Below are 19,634 nucleotides of genomic sequence, written 5' to 3' on the forward strand. Positions count from 1 at the left end.
ACTGTACGTTGATCACAAGTTTGGGTGGCCTTATTTATTTCTACGGACGGGGTCGGCAGCTCGTCTTCGCAGTTTCCTGTGGTCTGCGTTCGCGGACAATGATGCGTCCGTTGTCATGAGTACCGCTGAGAGACTATATTTTACGTTGCCTACGTGACACCGATTCGTGGCACGGTTAGGTGGGAGCAACCTCGGACCAACGGACACCCAGAATCTGCTGTCAAAACAGGGAAAAATCTGATAATGTCTACGACTTCGGTCGTTGACTGTTGGAACCGAAGTATATACCCCACGCTGATTGAAGGACACCAGTGCAGGAGCTTTTCTGCCTTCCTATGAGGGTGGCGGTACCTACACGTCATCGCTCGCTTGCTCTAGAGTGGCAATGTGCTGCATACGAATGTGACTCCAGGGATGAACACCTAAGAAGACAGACGAAGGCACGGGATGACTCCACAGTTTTCCTAGGTATCTGATGATTCCGAGAAATCTCAAGATGGATACTAGCTCCTTCCTTCGTGTCCATAGATCGATAGTACCAAGTAGCCTGTGAAAATGGTTCCAGCGGCACCTAGCTGTGACCAGCGTCTTGTCCTACAGCCTTCGCCACGAGCACGTCTGGAGAAGCATCCTGGCCTGCCGCTCCCGCGCCATAGTGGCACCCAGCACGGAATGCCGTGGATACTAGCGATGTAGTGGGATTCTTAAGTCTGGCCCGATGTGTCTGGGGAGGTGTTGTGCGAACCTAAGTGAGATGAGCTGGTACAGCCATCTTGTGGCGTCAGTTGAGTCATTATATGTGCTAGTGCTGATCGCTAGAGGTGTGAAAGAGATTTGCCGCTCTATATTGTCAGTTGCATGGCTGAGTGGTTAGATATGGATGACGTGCATGGTTCCATGATGGAGCGTTACCCTGTGATGGCAGAAAATGTATCTTGCAACAACAATGATGTACAGACCTACCAGGCAAATACACCTGTCAAGCCTGTGTCTTCTTAAACCATCAGACTTCATACAACACTGGAACAGCCTCTCTTCCTCTCTCCGCTTGCTACCCGCCTAAGCGTTGGCTACCACCCACCTCTTGTAATACATTTCATTCTCGCGAAAATAAATCTAGAATTCTCATCTTGACAATCTGTAATACATTTTCAAAACTGTTCCTCCAGCAGAAGTGCTAACCACTCTTTTACCCTCGGACTTGCTCGTCTGACTTTACTACATTATTCTAACTCCTTCTCTTTGAGCTTATTCTCACTGTGCCAAAACAGCCAGTGTCGTCTCCCCATACATACTACCTTTTCTTTCTCTTTTCTTCCTGGTTATATGTACGTACGTTGATACCCCATCGTGAGACCTCGAAATACAGTGAGAGTAGATTTTTCAGGCCTCCTCTTCCAACCCTTTTTAGGTAAATTGTACAACACACAGGAACTACAGTGATAGTATTTTTGTTTCCCTTACACATCTTAAAGGTTTTGATCAGGTCATTCCCTTCCCTTTTCTCTTCCATGGTGTGCATAGTGTGTGCGTGTGTATTTACAATTTGTGCCTTAAGGGGAGAGATATTTGCACTCGTGTTCAGTGTGTAAGAAAACATATGGATATATGTTATATCGCCTGTAGTGATACTTGCCTGGTGTGTCATATTACAGACGGTCCAGTGTGGTTGGAGGAGCCAGCCAGTATTGTGGACGTGGAGGAAGGTGAAGACCTTGTCATTACTGTGGCAGCCGTGGCTAACCCGCCCCCTATCAGGTTGGTGTTATACCGCTGGTCCTAACTAACCGGGTTCCCTTATGAAGGTCTTGCAACCAGTTAGTGGATATTGGATCCTCCGTCGGTGGCAGCACCCAACAAGAATCCAGTCATTACCGTGACAAATCTCGCCGTAAGTTAGGTACATCTTGACGCCAGGTTGTGTGGCAACGTGAACAAGAACCTTCTCTTTAACATAGCACTGCCGTTCATCGTCAGGTAAGTAACTGTGAGCACAACGTAGCGACTCACTGAGTCGGTAAGGGTTTCAACGGTGCGATGGTGAACATGCTGTTCTTCAGGGAGGTCTTTCAGTAAGGTTGTGGATAGGACGTGGTAAGAGGCAGCAAAGATTTTGTATTATGAGCTGACACCCACAGGCTATACTCAGCTACGGCAGTTATTAATAACTTAAAGTACAGTAAGGATTTATCCCGTAAAGACAAAAGACAATGACTTTCTCTTTCAGTATGATAATATTTTCGTTTCTTTTTTGTTCTTGTGTTTTAACCAGATGTAATAAACACGTCTAGTAGCCCAGTCCTTTATAGCTCCAATATCCACTCTATGGTACAGTGTGTTAAGTGTGAATTTTCTCTCCTACATCCCTAAGGACATCCGAGTATACTGTAAGAAAAAAATCACCTAATAATTTATGAAAATAATTGAGTTTGTGTTCTTATGAAAGATAAAACATTCGACAATGTTGCGATTCATGACATGCTAATGCTGGCTAATGGCTTATGAAATCTCACTCATAAGAGTTACCTACTAAATCATTGCTCGCACTTAATAGCTCTGTGGCTTATCGTATGATTTTAAAACCGATTAGTTCATTTTTTAGGCATGTAACCACAACATAGCCTGAAGATCTGTTCAAAAGGAAGTTTCATAAAATATATCCAACTGATCAAACACACAAGGTAAGAAAGGCGGTACCTGGGAAAGATACTCCAAGAAATATTTTTAACATTAGCTGTCTGCATTACCTCGCTGCGGGAGGAGAAATCTCAGGTGCATTCACAAAATACCGGGACTTGCCCGTAAAATGTTTTCCGTAGTGAGCAATTTATCTCTTCCTGTTTATCTATGTTCTTCAAAATAATTACATTGTTGATAAATTGGTTATTGTTTGTTGAGACATAACCCAAGCATTATACACCAGTTCAATACTCAAGTACTTGTTCCTTGTGTCATATGGAATATGTGTGAATAAATGACTCAGATATAACATTTTGACGTGAGTTTACTTTGATACCACTAGTCAGAATATTTCCCATGGGGGAGATACTTTTATTGCTCTTCATGAGCAACTTAAGATTACAATACTAAGTGGTTTACTGAGAAGACAGTGAACTAGGGTATTGGAAATGCATGCTACATAAAGAGTGATGATAACTACACCATCCTACATTGTCGTAAATCTGCTTTACAGAAGGTCTTTAAATTTACTTTAGGAAAACGCGTATTGGGAGGGATATCCTTAGCAAAAATTCGCTATCGCTAAGGTTTACAGGCTCCAAATATTCCCCCAAATCAGAGTGATTTTAGGGATTCATACTGAAACCACGAATAATGTTTTCCTTGAATCGTAAAAAATCTGAATCCAAATAGATGTGTGGCAAAGATGTCTACCTTTCATTGTAGAATCATTCATGTTCTCACGCAAACGACTAATTTACGGAGAATTCAGCTCTAGTTTCTATCAACGGAGAGCACCGTCTCCGTGGCTCAACCAGCATGATGGGAAAATATTAACTTTTCACTTGGTCAATCGACTCCTGACGCCATAACAATCTCAACCATAAAAACGAACATATCAGGGGCCAAATCTGCCCAAGTACTTATGTCATCATTTCTTGCCAAACTTTTAATGCAACTAATTTTCTTTCATCACTTTCCTGAAGAGGTTCCGAATGTATGAGCTCAATATATAGAGCTTTATAGATTATTCTATATTTCCCCAGAATTGGTTAGATTTCCATCCATCAGTGAAACAATACGTTTCTGAAGTGAGTCCGTATTATATATATATATATATATATATATATATATATATATATATATATATATATATATATATATATATATATATATATATTAGTGAAAGAGAAGAGAGAGGCATTTGGACGATTTTTGCAGGGAAAAAATGAAATTGAGTGGGAGATGTATAAAAGGAAGAGACAGGAGGTCAAGAGAAAGGTGCAAGAGGTGAAAAAAAGGGCAAATGAGAGTTGGGGTGAGAGAGTATCATTAAATTTTAAAGAGAATAAAAAGATGTTCTGGAAGGAGGTAAATAAAGTGCGTAAGACAAGGGAGCAAATGGGAACTTCAGTGAAGGGCGCAAATGGGGAGGTGATAACAAGTAGTGGTGATGTGAGAAGGAGATGGAGCGAGTATTTTGAAGGTTTGTTGAATGTGTTTGATGATAGAGTGGCAGATATAGGGTGTTTTGGTCGAGGTGATGTGCAAAGTGAGAGGGTTAGGGAAGATGATTTGGTAAACAGAGAAGAGGTAGTCAAAGCTTTGCGGAAGATGAAAGCCGGCAAGGCAGCAGGTTTGGATGGTATTGCAGTGGAATTTATTAAAAAAGGGGGTGACTGTATTGTTGACTGGTTGGTAAGGTTATTTAATGTATGTATGACTCATGGTGAGGTGCCTGAGGATTGGCGGAATGCGTGCATAGTGCCATTGTACAAAGGCAAAGGGGATAAGAGTGAGTGCTCAAATTACAGAGGTATAAGTTTGTTGAGTATTCCTGGTAAATTATATGGGAGGATATTGATTGAGAGGGTGAAGGCATGTACAGAGCATCAGATTGGGGAAGAGCAGTGTGGTTTCAGAAGTGGTAGAGGATGTGTGGATCAGGTGTTTGTTTTGAAGAATGTATGTGAGAAATACTTAGAAAAGCAAATGGATTTGTATGTAGCATTTATGGATCTGGAGAAGGCATATCATAGAGTTGATAGAGATGCTCTGTGGAAGGTATTAAGAATATATGGTGTGGGAGGCAAGTTGTTAGAAGCAGTGAAAAGTTTTTATCGAGGATGTAAGGCATGTGTACGTGTAGGAAGAGAGGAAAGTGATTGGTTCTCAGTGAATGTAGGTTTGCGGCAGGGGTGTGTCATGTCTCCATGGTTGTTTAATTTGTTTATGGATGGGGTTGTTAGGGAGGTGAATGCAAGAGTTTTGGAAAGAGAGGCAAGTATGAAGTCTGTTGGGGATGAGAGAGCTTGGGAAGTGAGTCAGTTGTTGTTCGCTGATGATACAGCGCTGGTGGCTGATTCATGTGAGAAACTGCAGAAGCTGGTGACTGAGTTTGGTAAAGTGTGTGAAAGAAGAAAGTTAAGAGTAAATGTTAAAATGAGCAAGGTTATTAGGTACAGTAGGGTTGAGGGTCAAGTCAATTGGGAGGTGAGTTTGAATGGAGAAAAACTGGAGGAAGTGAATATCAGCTTTCAAACACGCAGTTAATTTGGGAACAGACATGATAGGACTTGACTGCCAGCTAACCAGAGATGATCAAGTTGTAGTGTCACATTACTCTGTTCTTGATGTTCGCACAGAATTAAAAGGATCAATATCAGAGTACAATTATGCAGAATTACCTCCTATCAAGGAACAAATTCCCACAGACTTCATGCCAGGCATAACATTTAGCAGCAACAATGAAGACCGAAGATTTCCCCTGCTTGAAGAAACTTTTCAGCACTTTCCAAAGACACCAATCAACATTGATATCAAGATTGACAGCAACGAATTGATATCAAAAATGAAGATAATTACCATGAGAAGGTCAAGAAGAAGACCAGTTTAGAGATGGGGACGACGCCGATAGCGACAGAGTGGCAGTAGCAGGTGACACACCAGCACCATAGGAGATCGCCTCCTTGCTCATCAGCTTCGACAGACATACCGACTGGCTCCCCAAAGAGGTCAAAATCAGCCATGGTCACAGCTTAAGCGCCGCGTCATGAGAAGAACCATCATAATGGAGTTGCACGGACTGTGATCCTTGCTGTGGTTACAAGAATGTTCTTCCGCCCACCAGTGATGCTACTACGTTTGTGAATCAAGAACCATTGCAACACAAACCTCGCCAGGTGGTAGAGTGTCCCGCAGTGTATCGAGACAGACTTCCCCAGAACTTTTTAAAGGGGAAGTAAATGTTTATAGTTGTGTTACTGGAGTGATAGTTTTCATACATGGTGCTCTGACAAGAAAATATTGAAATTGGAGAAATTGTAGCTTAGACATTGAAGCTTATTCTTTTTTTTCAAAGTGATAGAGATGGAAAGCAAAAAGGTGTTCTTCATAAATGTATTGGAAAAGTTGAGGTCCAGATAAATTTTTGGTCTGTCAAGGCTTTATTATGGCGGATGACCAACTACCTACCCTCATGTATCCAAGATATGGTTGTACTTTGTGTAATGAAGAAAATTGAGAAACATCTTAAGCCAATATTCCTGTTTCATGATAAGAGAAGTGGACCAGGCAGTATAATACAGTGGTTAAATTGATGAAAACTACTATTGACGTTTGTGTAAATAAATTATACATTTCCCTTTCCCATAGCCAGAGGTTGAACCATTATGTGACATTCATTTTTTTCATTTCATTTCAAGCTAGAAGTTTCAGTTTTCTAAATTATTTCTTACATTTTTCATATGTATATATATGTATATGTGTGTATGTGTGTATATGTGCGTATGTATGTGTAATATATATATATATATATATATATATATATATATATATATATATATATATATATATATATATATATATATATATATACATATATATATATATATATATATATATATATATATATATATATATATATATATATATATATATATATATATATATATATATATATATATATATATATATATATATATATATATGAATATATATATATATTATCCCTAGGGATAGGGGTGAAAGAATACTTCCCACGCATTCCTTGCGTGTCGTAGAAGGCGACTAGAGGGGACGGGAGCGGGGGCCAGAAATCCTCCCCTCCTTGTATTTTTTAACTTTCTAAAATGGGAAACAGAAGGAGGAGTCACGCGGAGAGTGCTCATCCTCCTCGAAGGCTGAGACTGGGGTGTCTAAATGTGTGTGGATGTAACCAAGATGTGAAAAAATGAGAGATAGGTAGTATGTTTGAGGAAAGGAACCTGGATGTTTGGGCTCTGAGAGAAACGAAGCTCAAGGGTAAAGGGGAAGAGTGGTTTGGGAATGTCTTGGGCGTAAAGTCAGAGGTTAGTGAGAGGACAAGAGCAAGGGAAGGAGTAGCAATACTCCTGAAAAAGGAGTTGTGGGAGTATGTGATAGAATGTAAGTAAGTAAATTCTCGATTTATATGTGTAAAACTGAAAGTTGATGGAGAGAGATGGGTGATTATTGGTGCATATGCACCTGGGCATGAGAAGAAAGATCATGAGAGGCAAGTGTTTTGGGAGCAGCTGAATGAGAGTGTTAGTGGTTTTGATGCACGAGACCGGGTTATAGTGATGGGTGATTTGAATGCAAAGGTGAGTAATGTGGCAGTTGAGGGAATAATTTGTATACATAGGGTGGTCAGTGTTGTAAATGGAAATGATGAAGAGCTTGTAGATTTATGTTCTGAAAAAGGACTGATGATTGGGAATACCTGGTTTAAAAAGCGAGATATACATAAGTATACGTATGTAAGTAGGAGAGATAGCCAGATACCGTTATTGGATTACGTGTTAATTGACAGGCGCGCGAAAGAGAGACTTTTGGATGTTACTGTGCTGAGAGGTGCAACTGGAGTGATGTCTGATCATTATCTTGTGGAGGCTAAGGTGAAGATTTGTATGGGTCTTCAGAAAAGAAGAGTGAATGTTGGGGTGAAGAGGGTGGTGAGAGTAAGTGAGCTTGGGAAGGAGACTTGTGTGAGGAAGTACCAGGAAAGACTGAGTACAGAATGGAAAAAGGTGAGAACAACGGAAGTAAGGGGATGGGGGAGGAATGGGATGTATTTAGGGAATCAGTGATGGATTGCGCAAAAGATGTTTGTGGCATAAGAAGAGTGGGAGGTGGGTTAATTAGAAAGGGTAGTGAGTGGTGGGATGAAGAAGTAAGAGTATTAGTGAAAGAGAAGAGAGAGGCATTTGGACGATTTTTGCAGGGAAAAAATGCAATTGAGTGGGAGATGTATAAAAGAAAGAGACAGGAGGTCAAGAGAAAGGTGCAAGAGGTGAAAAAGAGGGTATATGAGAGTTGGGGTGAGAGAGTATCACTAAATTTTAAAGAGAATAAAAAGATGTTCTGGAAGGAGGTAAATAAAGTGCGTAAGACAAAGGAGCAAATGGGAACTTCAGTGAAGGGCGCAAATGGGGAGGTGATAACTAGTAGTGGTGATGTGAAAAAGAGATGGAGTGAGTATTTTGAAGGTTTGTTGAATGTGTTTGATGATAGAGTGGCAGATATAGGGTGTTTTGGTCGAGGTGGTGTGCAAAGTGGGAGGGTTAGGGAAAATGATTTGGTAAACAAAGAAGTGGTAGTAAAAGCTTTGCAGAAGATGAAAGCAGGCAAGGCAGCAGTTTTGGATGGTATTGCAGTGGAATTTATTAAAAAAGGGGGTGACTGTATTATTGACTGGTTGGTAAGGTTATTTAATGTATGTATGACTCATGGTGAGGTGCCTGGGGATTGGCGGAATGCGTGCATAGTGCCATTGTACAAAGGCAAAGGGGATAAGAGTGAGTGCTCAAATTTCAGAGGTATAAGTTTGTTGAGTATTCCTGGTAAATTATATGAGAGGGTATTGATTGAGAGCGTGAAGGCATGTACAGAGCATCAGAATGGGGAAGAGCAGTGTGGTTTCAGAAGTGGTAGAGGATGTGTGGATCAGGTGTTTGCTTTGAAGAATGTATGTGAGAAACACTTAGAAAAGCAAATAGATTTGTATGTAGCATTTATGGATCTGGAGAAGGCATATGATAGAGTTGATAGAGATGCTCTGTGGAAGGTATTAAGAATATATGGTGTGAGAAGCAAGTTGTTAGAAGCAGTGAATAGTTTTTATCGAGGATGTAAGGCATGTGTACGTGTATGAAGAGAGGAAAGTGATTGGTTCTCAGTGAATGTAGGTTTGTGGCAGGGGTGTGTGATGTCTCCATGGTTGTTTAATTTGTTTATGGATGGGGTTGTTAGGGAGGTGAATGCAAGAGTTTTGGAAAGAGGGGCAATTATGAAGTCTGTTGTGGATGAGAGAGCTTGGGAAGTGAGTCAGTTGTTGTTCGCTGATGATACAGCGCTGGAGGCTGATTCATTTGAGAAACTGCAGAAGCTGGTGACTGAGTTTGGTAAAGTGTGTGAAAGAAGAAAGTTAAGAGTAAATGTGAATAAGAGCAAGGTTATTAGGTACAGTAGGGTTGAGGGTCAAGTCAATTGGGAGGTAAGTTTGAATGCAGAAAAACTGGAGGAAGTAAAGTGTTTTAGATATCTGGGAGTGGTTCTGGCAGCGGATGGAACCATGGAAGCGGAAGTGGATAATAGGGTAAGGAAGGGGCGAAAATCCTGGGAGCCTTGAAGAATGTGTGGAAGTCGAGAACATTATCTCGGAAAGCAAAAATGGGTATGTTTGAAGGAATAGTGGTTCCAGCAATTTTGTATGGTTGCGAGGCGTGGGCTATGGATAGAGTTGTGCGCAGGAGGGTAGATGTGCTGGTAATGAGATGTTTGAGGACAATGTGTGGTGTGAGGTGGTTTGATTGAGTAAGTAACGTAAGGGTAAGAGAGATATGTGGAAATAAAAAGAGCGTGGTTGAGAGAGCAGAAGAGGGTGTTTTGAAATGGTTTGGGCACATGGAGAGAATGATTGAGGAAAGATTGACCAAGAGGATATATGTGTCGGAGGTGGAGGGAACGAGGAGAAGTGGGAGACCAAATTGGAGGTGGAAAGATGGAGTGAAAAAGATTTTGTGTGATCGGGGTCTGAACATGCAGGAGGGTGAAAGGAGGGCAAGGAATAAAGTGAATTGGATCGATGTGGTATACCGGGGTTGACGTGCTGTCAGTGGAAGAAAAGAATACATATATATATATATATATATATATATATATATATATATATATATATATATATATATATATATATATATATATATATATATATATATATATATATATATATATTTATATATATATATATATATATATTTTTTTTTTTTTTTTTTTTTTTTTTTATACTTTGTCGCTGTCTCCCGCGTTTGCGAGGTAGCGCGAGGAAACAGACGAAAGAAATGGCCCAACCCCCATACACACGTACATACACACGTCCACACACGCAAATATACATACCTACACAGCTTTCCATGGTTTACCCCAGACGCTTCACATGCCTTGATTCAATCCACTGACAGCACGTCAACCCCTGTATACCACATCGCTCCAATTCACTCTATTCCTTGCCCTCCTTTCACCCTCCTGCATGTTCAGGCCCCGATCACACAAAATCTTTTTCACTCCATCTTTCCACCTCCAATTTGGTCTCCCTCTTCTCCTCGTTCCCTCCACCTCCGACACATATATCCTCTTGGTCAATCTTTCCTCACTCATTCTCTCCATGTGCCCAAACCATTTCAAAACACCCTCTTCTGCTCCCTCAACTACGCTCTTTTTATTTCCACACATCTCTCTTACCCTTACGTTACTTACTCGATCAAACCACCTCACACCACACATTGTCCTCAAACATCTCATTTCCAGCACATCCATCCTCCTGCGCACAACTCTATCCATAGCCCACGCCTCGCAACCATACAACATTGTTGGAACCACTATTCCTTCAAACATACCCATTTTTGCTTTCCGAGATAATGTTCTCGACTTCCACACATTTTTCAAGGCTCCCAAAATTTTCGCCCCCTCCCCCACCCTATGATCCACTTCCGCTTCCATGGTTCCATCCGCTGACAGATCCACTCCCAGATATCTAAAACACTTCACTTCCTCCAGTTTTTCTCCATTCAAACTCACCTCCCAATTGACTTGACCCTCAACCCTACTGTACCTAATAACCTTGCTCTTATTCACATTTACTCTTAACTTTCTTCTTCCACACACTTCACCAAACTCAGTCACCAGCTTCTGCAGTTTCTCACATGAATCAGGCACCAGCGCTGTATCATCAGCGAACAACAACTGAATCACTTCCCAAGCTCTCTCATCCCCAACAGACTTCATACTTGCCCCTCTTTCCAGGACTCTTGCATTTACCTCCCTAACAACCCCATCCATAAACAAATTAAACAACCATGGAGACATCACACACCCCTGCCGCAAACCTACATTCACTGAGAACCAATCACTTTCCTCTCTTCCTACACGTACACATGCCTTACATCCTCGATAAAAACTTTTCACTGCTTCTAACAACTTGCCTCCCACACCATATATTCTTAATACCTTCCACAGAGCATCTGAGTATTTTGAAGGTTTGTTGAATGTGTCTGATGACAGAGTGGCAGATATAGGGTGTTTTGGTCGAGGTGGTGTGCAAAGTGAGAGGGTTAGGGAAAATGATTTGGTAAACAGAGAAGAGGTAGTAAAAGCTTTGCGGAAGATGAAAGCCGGCAAGGCAGCAGGTTTGGATGGTATTGCAGTGGAATTTATTAAAAAAGGGGGTGACTGTATTGTTGACTGGTTGGTAAGGTTATTTAATGTATGTATGACTCATGGTGAGGTGCCTGAGGATTGGCGGAATGCGTGCATAGTGCCATTGTACAAAGGCAAAGGGGATAAGAGTGAGTGCTCAAATTACAGAGGTATAAGTTTGTTGAGTATTCCTGGTAAACTATATGGGAGGGTATTGATTGAGAGGGTGAAGGCATGTACAGAGCATCAGATTGGGGAAGAGCAGTGTGGTTTCAGAAGTGGTAGAGGATGTGTGGATCAGGTGTTTGCTTTGAAGAATGTATGTGAGAAATACTTAGAAAAGCAAATGGATTTGTATGTAGCATTTATGGATCTGGAGAAGGCATATGATAGAGTTGATATATATATATATATATATATATATATATATATATATATATATATATATATATATATATATATATATTATCCCTGGGGATAGGGGAGAAAGAATACTTCCCACGTATTCCCTGCGTGTCGTAGAACGCGACTAAAAGGGGAGGGAGCTGGGGGCTGGAAATCCTCCCCTCTCGTTTTTTTTTTAATTCTCCAAAAGAAGGAACAGAGAATTGGGCCAGGTGAGGGTATTCCCTCAAGGCCCAGTCCTCTGTTCTTAACGCTACCTCGCTAATGCGGGAAATGGCGAATAGTTTGAAAGAAAGAAATATATATATATATATATATATATATATATATATATATATATATATATATATATATATATATATATATATATATATATATATATATATATATATATATATATATACATATATATATATATATATATATATATATATATATATATATATATATATATATATATATATATATATATATATATATATATATATATATATATATATATATATATATATATCCCTGGGGATATGGGAGAAAGAATACTTCCCACGTATTCCCTGCGCGTCGTAGAAGGCGACTAAAAGGGGCGGGAGCGGGGGGCTGGAAATCCTCCCCTCTTGTTTTTTTTTCTTTTAATTTTCCAAAAAAAGGAACAGAGAAGGGGGCCAGGTGAGGATGTTCCCTCAGAGGCCCAGTCCTCTGCTCTTAACGCTAACTTGCTGATGCGGGAAATGGCGAATAGTTTGAAAAAAAAAAAAAAGAAAAAATATATATATATATATATATATATATATATATATATATATATATATATATATATATATATATATATATATATATATATATATATATATATAAAAATATATATATATATATTTTTTTTTGCTTTGTCGCTGTCTCCCGCGTTTGCGAGGTAGCGCAAGGAAACAGACGAAAGAAATGGCCCAACACACCTCCATACACATGTATATACATACACGTCCACACACGCAAATATACATACCTACACAGCTTACCATGGTTTACCCCAGACGCTTCACATGCCCTGATTCAATCCACTGACAGCACGTCAACCCCGGTATACCACATCGTTCCAATTCACTCTATTCCTTGCCCGCCTTTCACCCGCCTGCATGTTGAGGCCCCGATAACACAAAATCTTTTTCACTCCATCTTTCCACCTCCAATTTGGTCACCCACTTCTCCTCGTTCCCTCCACCTCCGACATATATATCCTCTTAGTCAATCTTTCCTCACTCATTCTCTCCATGTGCCCAAACCATTTCAAAACACCCTCTTCTGCTCTCTCAACCACACTCTTTTTATTTCCACACATCTCTCTTACCCTTACATTACTTACTCGATCAAACCACCTCACACCACACATTGTCCTCAAACATCTCATTTCCAGCACATCCACCCTCCTGCGCACAACTCTATCCATAGCCCACGCCTCGCAACCATACAACATTGTTGGAACCACTATTCCTTCAAACATACCCATTTTTGCTTTCCGAGATAATGTTCTCGACTTCCAAACATTCTTTAAGGCTCCCAGGATTTTCGCCCCCTCCCTCACCCTATGATTCACTTCCGCTTCCATGGTTCCATCCACTGCCAGATCCACTCTCAGATATCTAAAACACTTTACTTCCTTCAGTTTTTCTCCATTCAAACTTACCTCCTAATTGACTTGACCCTCAACCCTACTGTACATAATAACCTTGCTCTCATTCACATTTACTCTTAACTTTCTTCTTTCACACACTTTACCAAACTCAGTCACCAGCTTCTGCAGTTTCTTACATGAATCAGCCACCAGCGATATATCATCAGCGAACAACAACTGACTCACTTCCCAAGCTCTATCTTCCACAACAGACTTCATACTATCCCCTCCTTCCAAAACACTTGCATTCACCTCCCTAACAACCCCATCCATAAACAAATTAAACAACCATGGAAACATCACACACCCCTGCCACAAACCTACATTCACTGAGAACCAATCACTTTCCTCTCTTCCTACACGTACACATGCCTTACATCCTCGATAAAAACTTTTCACGTCTTCTAACAACTTGCCTCCTACACCATATATTCTTAATACCTTCCACAGAGCATCTCTATCAACTCTATCATATGCCTTCTCCAGATCCATAAGTGCTACATACAAATCTATTTGCTTTTCTAAGTATTTCTCACATACATTCTTCAAAGCAAACACCTGATTCACACATCCTTTACCACTTCTGAAACCACAATGCTCTTCCCCAAACTGATGCTTTGGACATACCCTCACCCTCTCAATCAATACCCTCCCATATAATTTCCCAGGAATACTCAACAAAACTTATACATCTGTAATTTGAGCACTCACTCTTATCCCCTTTGCCTTTGTACAATGGCACTATGCAAGTATTCCGCCAATCCTCAGGTACCACACCATGAATCATAAATTCATTAAATATCCTTACCAACCAGTCAACAATACAGTCACCCCCTTTTTTAGTAAATTCCACTGCAATACCATCCAAACCTGCTGCCTTGCCGGCTTTCATCTTCCGCAAAGCTTTGACTACCTCTTCTCTGTTTACCAAATCATTTTCCCTAACCCTCTCACTTTGCACACCACCTCGACCAAAACACCCTATATCTGCCCCTCTATCATCAAACACATTCAAGAAACCTTGAAAATACTCACTCCATCTCCTTCTCACATCACCACTACTTGTTATCACCTCCCCATTAGCGCCCTTCACTAAAGTTCCCATTTGCTCCCTTGTCTTACGCACTTTATTTACCTCCTTCCAGAACATCTTTTTATTCTCCCTAAAATTTAATGATACTCTCTCATCCCAACTCTCATTTGCCCTCATTTTCACCTCTTGCACCTTTCTCTTGACCTTCTGTCTCTTTCTTTTATACATCTCCCACTCAATTACATTTTTTCCCTGCAAAAATCGTCCAAATGCCTCTCTCTTCTCTTTCACTAATAATCTTACTTCTTCATCTCACCACTCACTACCCTTTCTAATCAACGCACCTCCCACGCTTCTCATGCCACAAGCATCTTTTGCGCAATCCATCACTGATTCCCTAAATACATCCCATTCCTCCCCCACTCCCCTTACTTCCATTGTTCTCACCTTTTTCCATTCTGTACTCCGTCTCTCCTGGTACTTCCTCACACAAGTCCTTCCAAATCTCACTTACTCTCACCACTCTCTTCACCCCAACATTCTCTCTTCTTTTCTGAAAACCCCTACAAATCTTCATCTTAACCTCCACAAGGTAATGATCAGACATCCCTCCAGTTGCACCTCTCAGCACATTAACATCCAAAAGTCTCTCTTCCGCGCGCCTATCAATTAATATGTAAGTAATGACGCTCTCTGGCCATCTCTCCTGCTTACATACGTATACTTATGTATATCTCGCTTTTTAAACCAGGTATTCCCAATCACTAGTCCTTTTTCAGCACATAAATCTACAAGCTCTTCACCATTTCCATTTACAACACTGAACACCCCATGCATATGAATTATTTCCTCAACTGCCACATTACTCACTTTTGCATTCAAATCCCCCATCACTATAACCCGGTCTTGTGCATCAAAACCACTAACACACTCATTCAGCTGCTCCCAAAACACTTGCCTCTCATTATCTTTCTTCTCATGCCCAGGTGCATATGCACCAATAATCACCCATATCTCTCCACCAACTTTCCGTTTTACCCATATCAATCTAGAACTTACTTTCTTACACTCTGTCACACACTCCCACACCTGATATTTCAGGAGTAGTGCTACTCCTTCCCTTGCTCTTGTCCTCTCACTAACCCCTGTCTTTACTCCCAAGACATTCCCAAACCACTCTTCCCCTTAACCCTTGAGCTTCGTTTCACTCCGAGCCAAAACATCCAGGCTCCTTTCCTCAAACATACGTCCTATCACTCCTTTTTCCTCATCTTGGTTACATTCACACTCATTTAGACACACCAATCTTTGCCATCGAGGAGGATGAGCATAATTCATACTTGCTGCCTTTATTCATTCTCGTCGCCACCCCGTCACACATTAAATGACACCCCCTTCCTCCCGCTCGTGTGTGAGGTAGCGATGGGAAAAGACCGCAAAGGCCACATTCGTTCACACTCAGTCTATAACTGGCATGTAGAACGCACCGACACCACAGCTCCCTTTCCACATCCAAGCCCCACAAAACTTTCCATGGTTTACCCCAGACACTTCACATGCCCTGGTTCAATCCATTGACAGCACGTGGACACCGATATACCAAATCGTTCTAATTCACTCTATCCCTTGCACGCCTTTCACCCTCCTGCATTTTCAGGCACCGATCGCTCAAAATCTTTTTCACTCTATCCTTCCACCTCCAATCTCGTCTCCCTCTTATCCTCTTTCCCTCCACCTCTAACATATATATCCTCTTTGTCAATCTTCCCTCACTCATTCTCTCCATGTGATCAAACCATTTCAATACACCCTCTTCTCCTTTCTCAACCACACTCTTTTTATTGCCACTCATCTCTCTTACCCTTGTATCACTTACTTGATCAGACCACTTCACACCACATATTGTCCTCAAACATTTCATTTCCAGCACATCCACCCTCCTCGGCACAACCTTATCTATAACCCTCGCCTCGATACCATATAACATTGATGGAACCACTATTCCTTCAAACATACCCAATTTTGCTCTTCGAGATAACTCTCTCGCCTTCCACATATTCTTCAACGCTCCTAGAACCTTCGCCCCCTCCTAACCTTGTTACTCATTTCCGCTTCCATGGTTCCATCCGCTGTTAAATCCACTCCCAGATATCTAAAACACTTCACTTCCTACAGCTTATCTCTATTCAAACTTAACTCCCGATTGAATTGTCCGTCAACCCTACGAAACCTAATAACCTTGCTCTTATTTACATTTACTCTCAGCTTTCTTCCTTCACACACTTTACCAAACTCAGTCACCACCTTCTGCAGTTTCTAACCCGAATCAGCCATCAGCGCTGTATCATCAGCGAACAACAACTAACCCACTTCCCAAGCCCACTCATACACAACAGACTGCATAATTGCCCCTCTCCAAAAATCTTGCATTCACCTCCCTTACAAGCCCATCCATATATAAATTAAACAACCATGGAGACTTCTCGCATCCCTGTCGCAAACCGACATTCCCTGGAAACCAATCACTTTCCTCTCTTCCTACTCGTACACATGCCTTACTTATATCCTTGATAAAAACTTTTCACTGCTTCTAACAACTTACTTCCCACACCATATACTCTTAATACCTTCCAAAGAGCATCTTCATCAACTCTATCATATGCCATCTCCAGATCCATAAATGCAACATACAAATCGATGTGTTTTTCTAAGTATTTCTCACATACATTCTTCAAAGTAAACACCTGATCCACACATCCTCTACCACTTTTTTAGCCACACTGCTCTTCCCCGGTATGATGCTCTGTACATGCCTTCACCCTCTCAATCAATACCCTCCCATATGATTTCAACAAACTTATACCTCTGTAATCTGAAACCTCACCTTTATCCCCTTTTTCTTTATATAATGGCACTACGCATGTATTCCGCCAATCTTCAGGCACTTCACCAAGAACCACACGTACACTGAATATTCTCACAAACACTCTTTTGTAATAGATTCCACTGCAATACCACCAAAACTCGCCGCCTTCCTGGCTTTCGTCTTCCGCAAAGCTTTCGCTACGTCTTCTCTGTTTACCAAAGCCATTCTCCCTGACCCTCTCACTTCGCACACCACCTCACTTCGACCAAAACAGCCTGCATATGCCACTCTATCATCAAACACATTCAGCAAAACTTCAATATACTCTCTCCATTTCCCTCTCACTTCACCACTATTTGTTATTTCCTCCCAATTAGGCCCCTTCACCGATGTTCCAATTTGTTATCTTGTCCCACGCATTTTATTTACCTCCTTCCAAAACATCTTCTTATTCTTCTTAAAATTTAATGATACTCTCTCATCCCAACTCTCATTCGCCCTTTTTGTCACCTTTTGCACCTTTCTCTTGACCTCCTGCCTCTTTTTTTAAATACATCTCTCAGTCATTCGCACTACTTCCCTGCAAAGATCCTCCAAACTCCTCTTTTCTCTTTCACTAACAATCTTACTTATTCATCCTACCTCTCACTACCCTTTCTAAAAATCTTCCCACTTCCCACCTTTCTCATGCCACAAGCATCTTTTGCGCAATCCATCACTGCTTCCCTAAATACATCCCATTCCTCCCCCACTCCCCTTACGCCATTTGCTCTCACCTTTTCCGATTCTGCACTCAATCTCTCCTGGTACTTCCTCACACAAGTCTCCTTTCCAAGCTCGCTTACACTCACCACTCTCTTCACCCCAACATTGTCTCTTCTTTTCTGAGAGCCTCCACGAATCTTCACCCTCGTCTCCACAAGATAATGATCAGACATCCCTCCAGTTGCTCCTCTTAGCGCATTAACATCCAAAAGTCTCTCTTTCACATGCCTATCAATTAACACGTAGTCCAATAATGCTCTCTGGCCATTTCTCCTACTTACATACGTATACTTATGTATATTTTTCTTTTTAAACCAGGTATTCCCAATCTCCAGTCCTTTTTCAGCACACAAATCTACAAGCTCTTTGCCATTTACGAACAACACTGAACACCCCATGTGAATGAATTATCCTCTCAACTGCCACGTTACTCTCCTTTGAATTCAAATCACCCATCGCTATAACCCAGTTTAGTGCATCAAAACTGGTAACACACTCACTCAGTTGCTCACAAACCACTTGCCTCCCATGATCTTTCTTCTCATGACCAGGTGCATAGGCACCAATAATCACCCATCTCTGTCCGTCCACTTTCAGTTTTACCTATATCAATCTAGAGTTTACTTTCTTACACTCTATCAGATACTCCCACAGCTCCTTCAAAAGTAATGTTACTCCTTCCTTTTCTCTTGTCCTCTCACCAACCCATGACTTTACACCCAAGACATTCCCAAACCACTCTTCCCCTTTACCCTTGAGCTTCGTTTCACTCAGAGCCAAGACATCCAGGTTCCTTTCCTCAGACATACTACCTATCTCTCCTTTTTTCTCATCTTGGTTACATTGACACACATTTAGACATCCTAATCTGAGCCTTTGAGGAGGATGAGCACTCCCCGCATGACTCATTCTGTTTCCCATTCTAGAAAGTTAATATATATATATATATATATATATATCATACAAACCTCCAACAGCCAGGATCGAACCTGGGACCTCTGTGCAAGAGGCAGGCATGCTAACCGCTAGGCTATGGGACTGTATAATAGGAAACAACTATTCGAAATACTGAGTACTCGAATACCCTTCGTCTCACAATGGTGAGCAACGGGGTCTATACTTGGTTGTTTCCGAACAGACGCACATAGCCAGCTGATAGCGTTTTACCGAACCTAACTGTACAACGCGGAGGTATATGAATACGAATAAAGTGCATATGAACGCGCACCTTCATAGAACATACAAACCTCCACTTTATTCGTATTCATATACCTCCGCGTTGTACAGTTAGGTTTGGTAAAACGCTATCAGCTGGCTATGTGAGTCTGTTCAGAAACAACCAAGTATAGACCCCGTTGCTCACCATTGTGAGGCGAAGGGTATTCGAGCACTCAGTACTTCGAATAGTTGTTTCCTATTATACAGACCCATAGCCTAGCGGTTAGCATGCCTGCCTCTTGCACAGGGGTCCCAGGTTCGATCCTGGCTGTTGTAGGTTTGTATGT

The 19,634-nt window shown here is 41.2% G+C and overlaps 1 protein-coding gene across 2 annotated transcripts in view; it reads left to right on the forward strand.

Annotated features, from left to right (window-relative positions):
• Window positions 1-19,634, forward strand: part of LOC139757573 (nephrin-like) — a 943,851-nt gene that overhangs the window by 866,002 nt on the left and 58,215 nt on the right. For both annotated transcript variants that reach the window (XM_071678177.1, XM_071678178.1), the window contains exon 13: window positions 1,656-1,758. In XM_071678177.1, the coding sequence (XP_071534278.1) occupies window positions 1,656-1,758 (103 nt within the window). The remainder of the gene's footprint in view (window positions 1-1,655; window positions 1,759-19,634) is intronic.

The sequence above is a fragment of the Panulirus ornatus genome, chromosome 27 (assembly GCF_036320965.1).
Source record: "Panulirus ornatus isolate Po-2019 chromosome 27, ASM3632096v1, whole genome shotgun sequence".
Classification (NCBI taxonomy): Eukaryota; Metazoa; Arthropoda; class Malacostraca; order Decapoda; family Palinuridae; genus Panulirus; species Panulirus ornatus.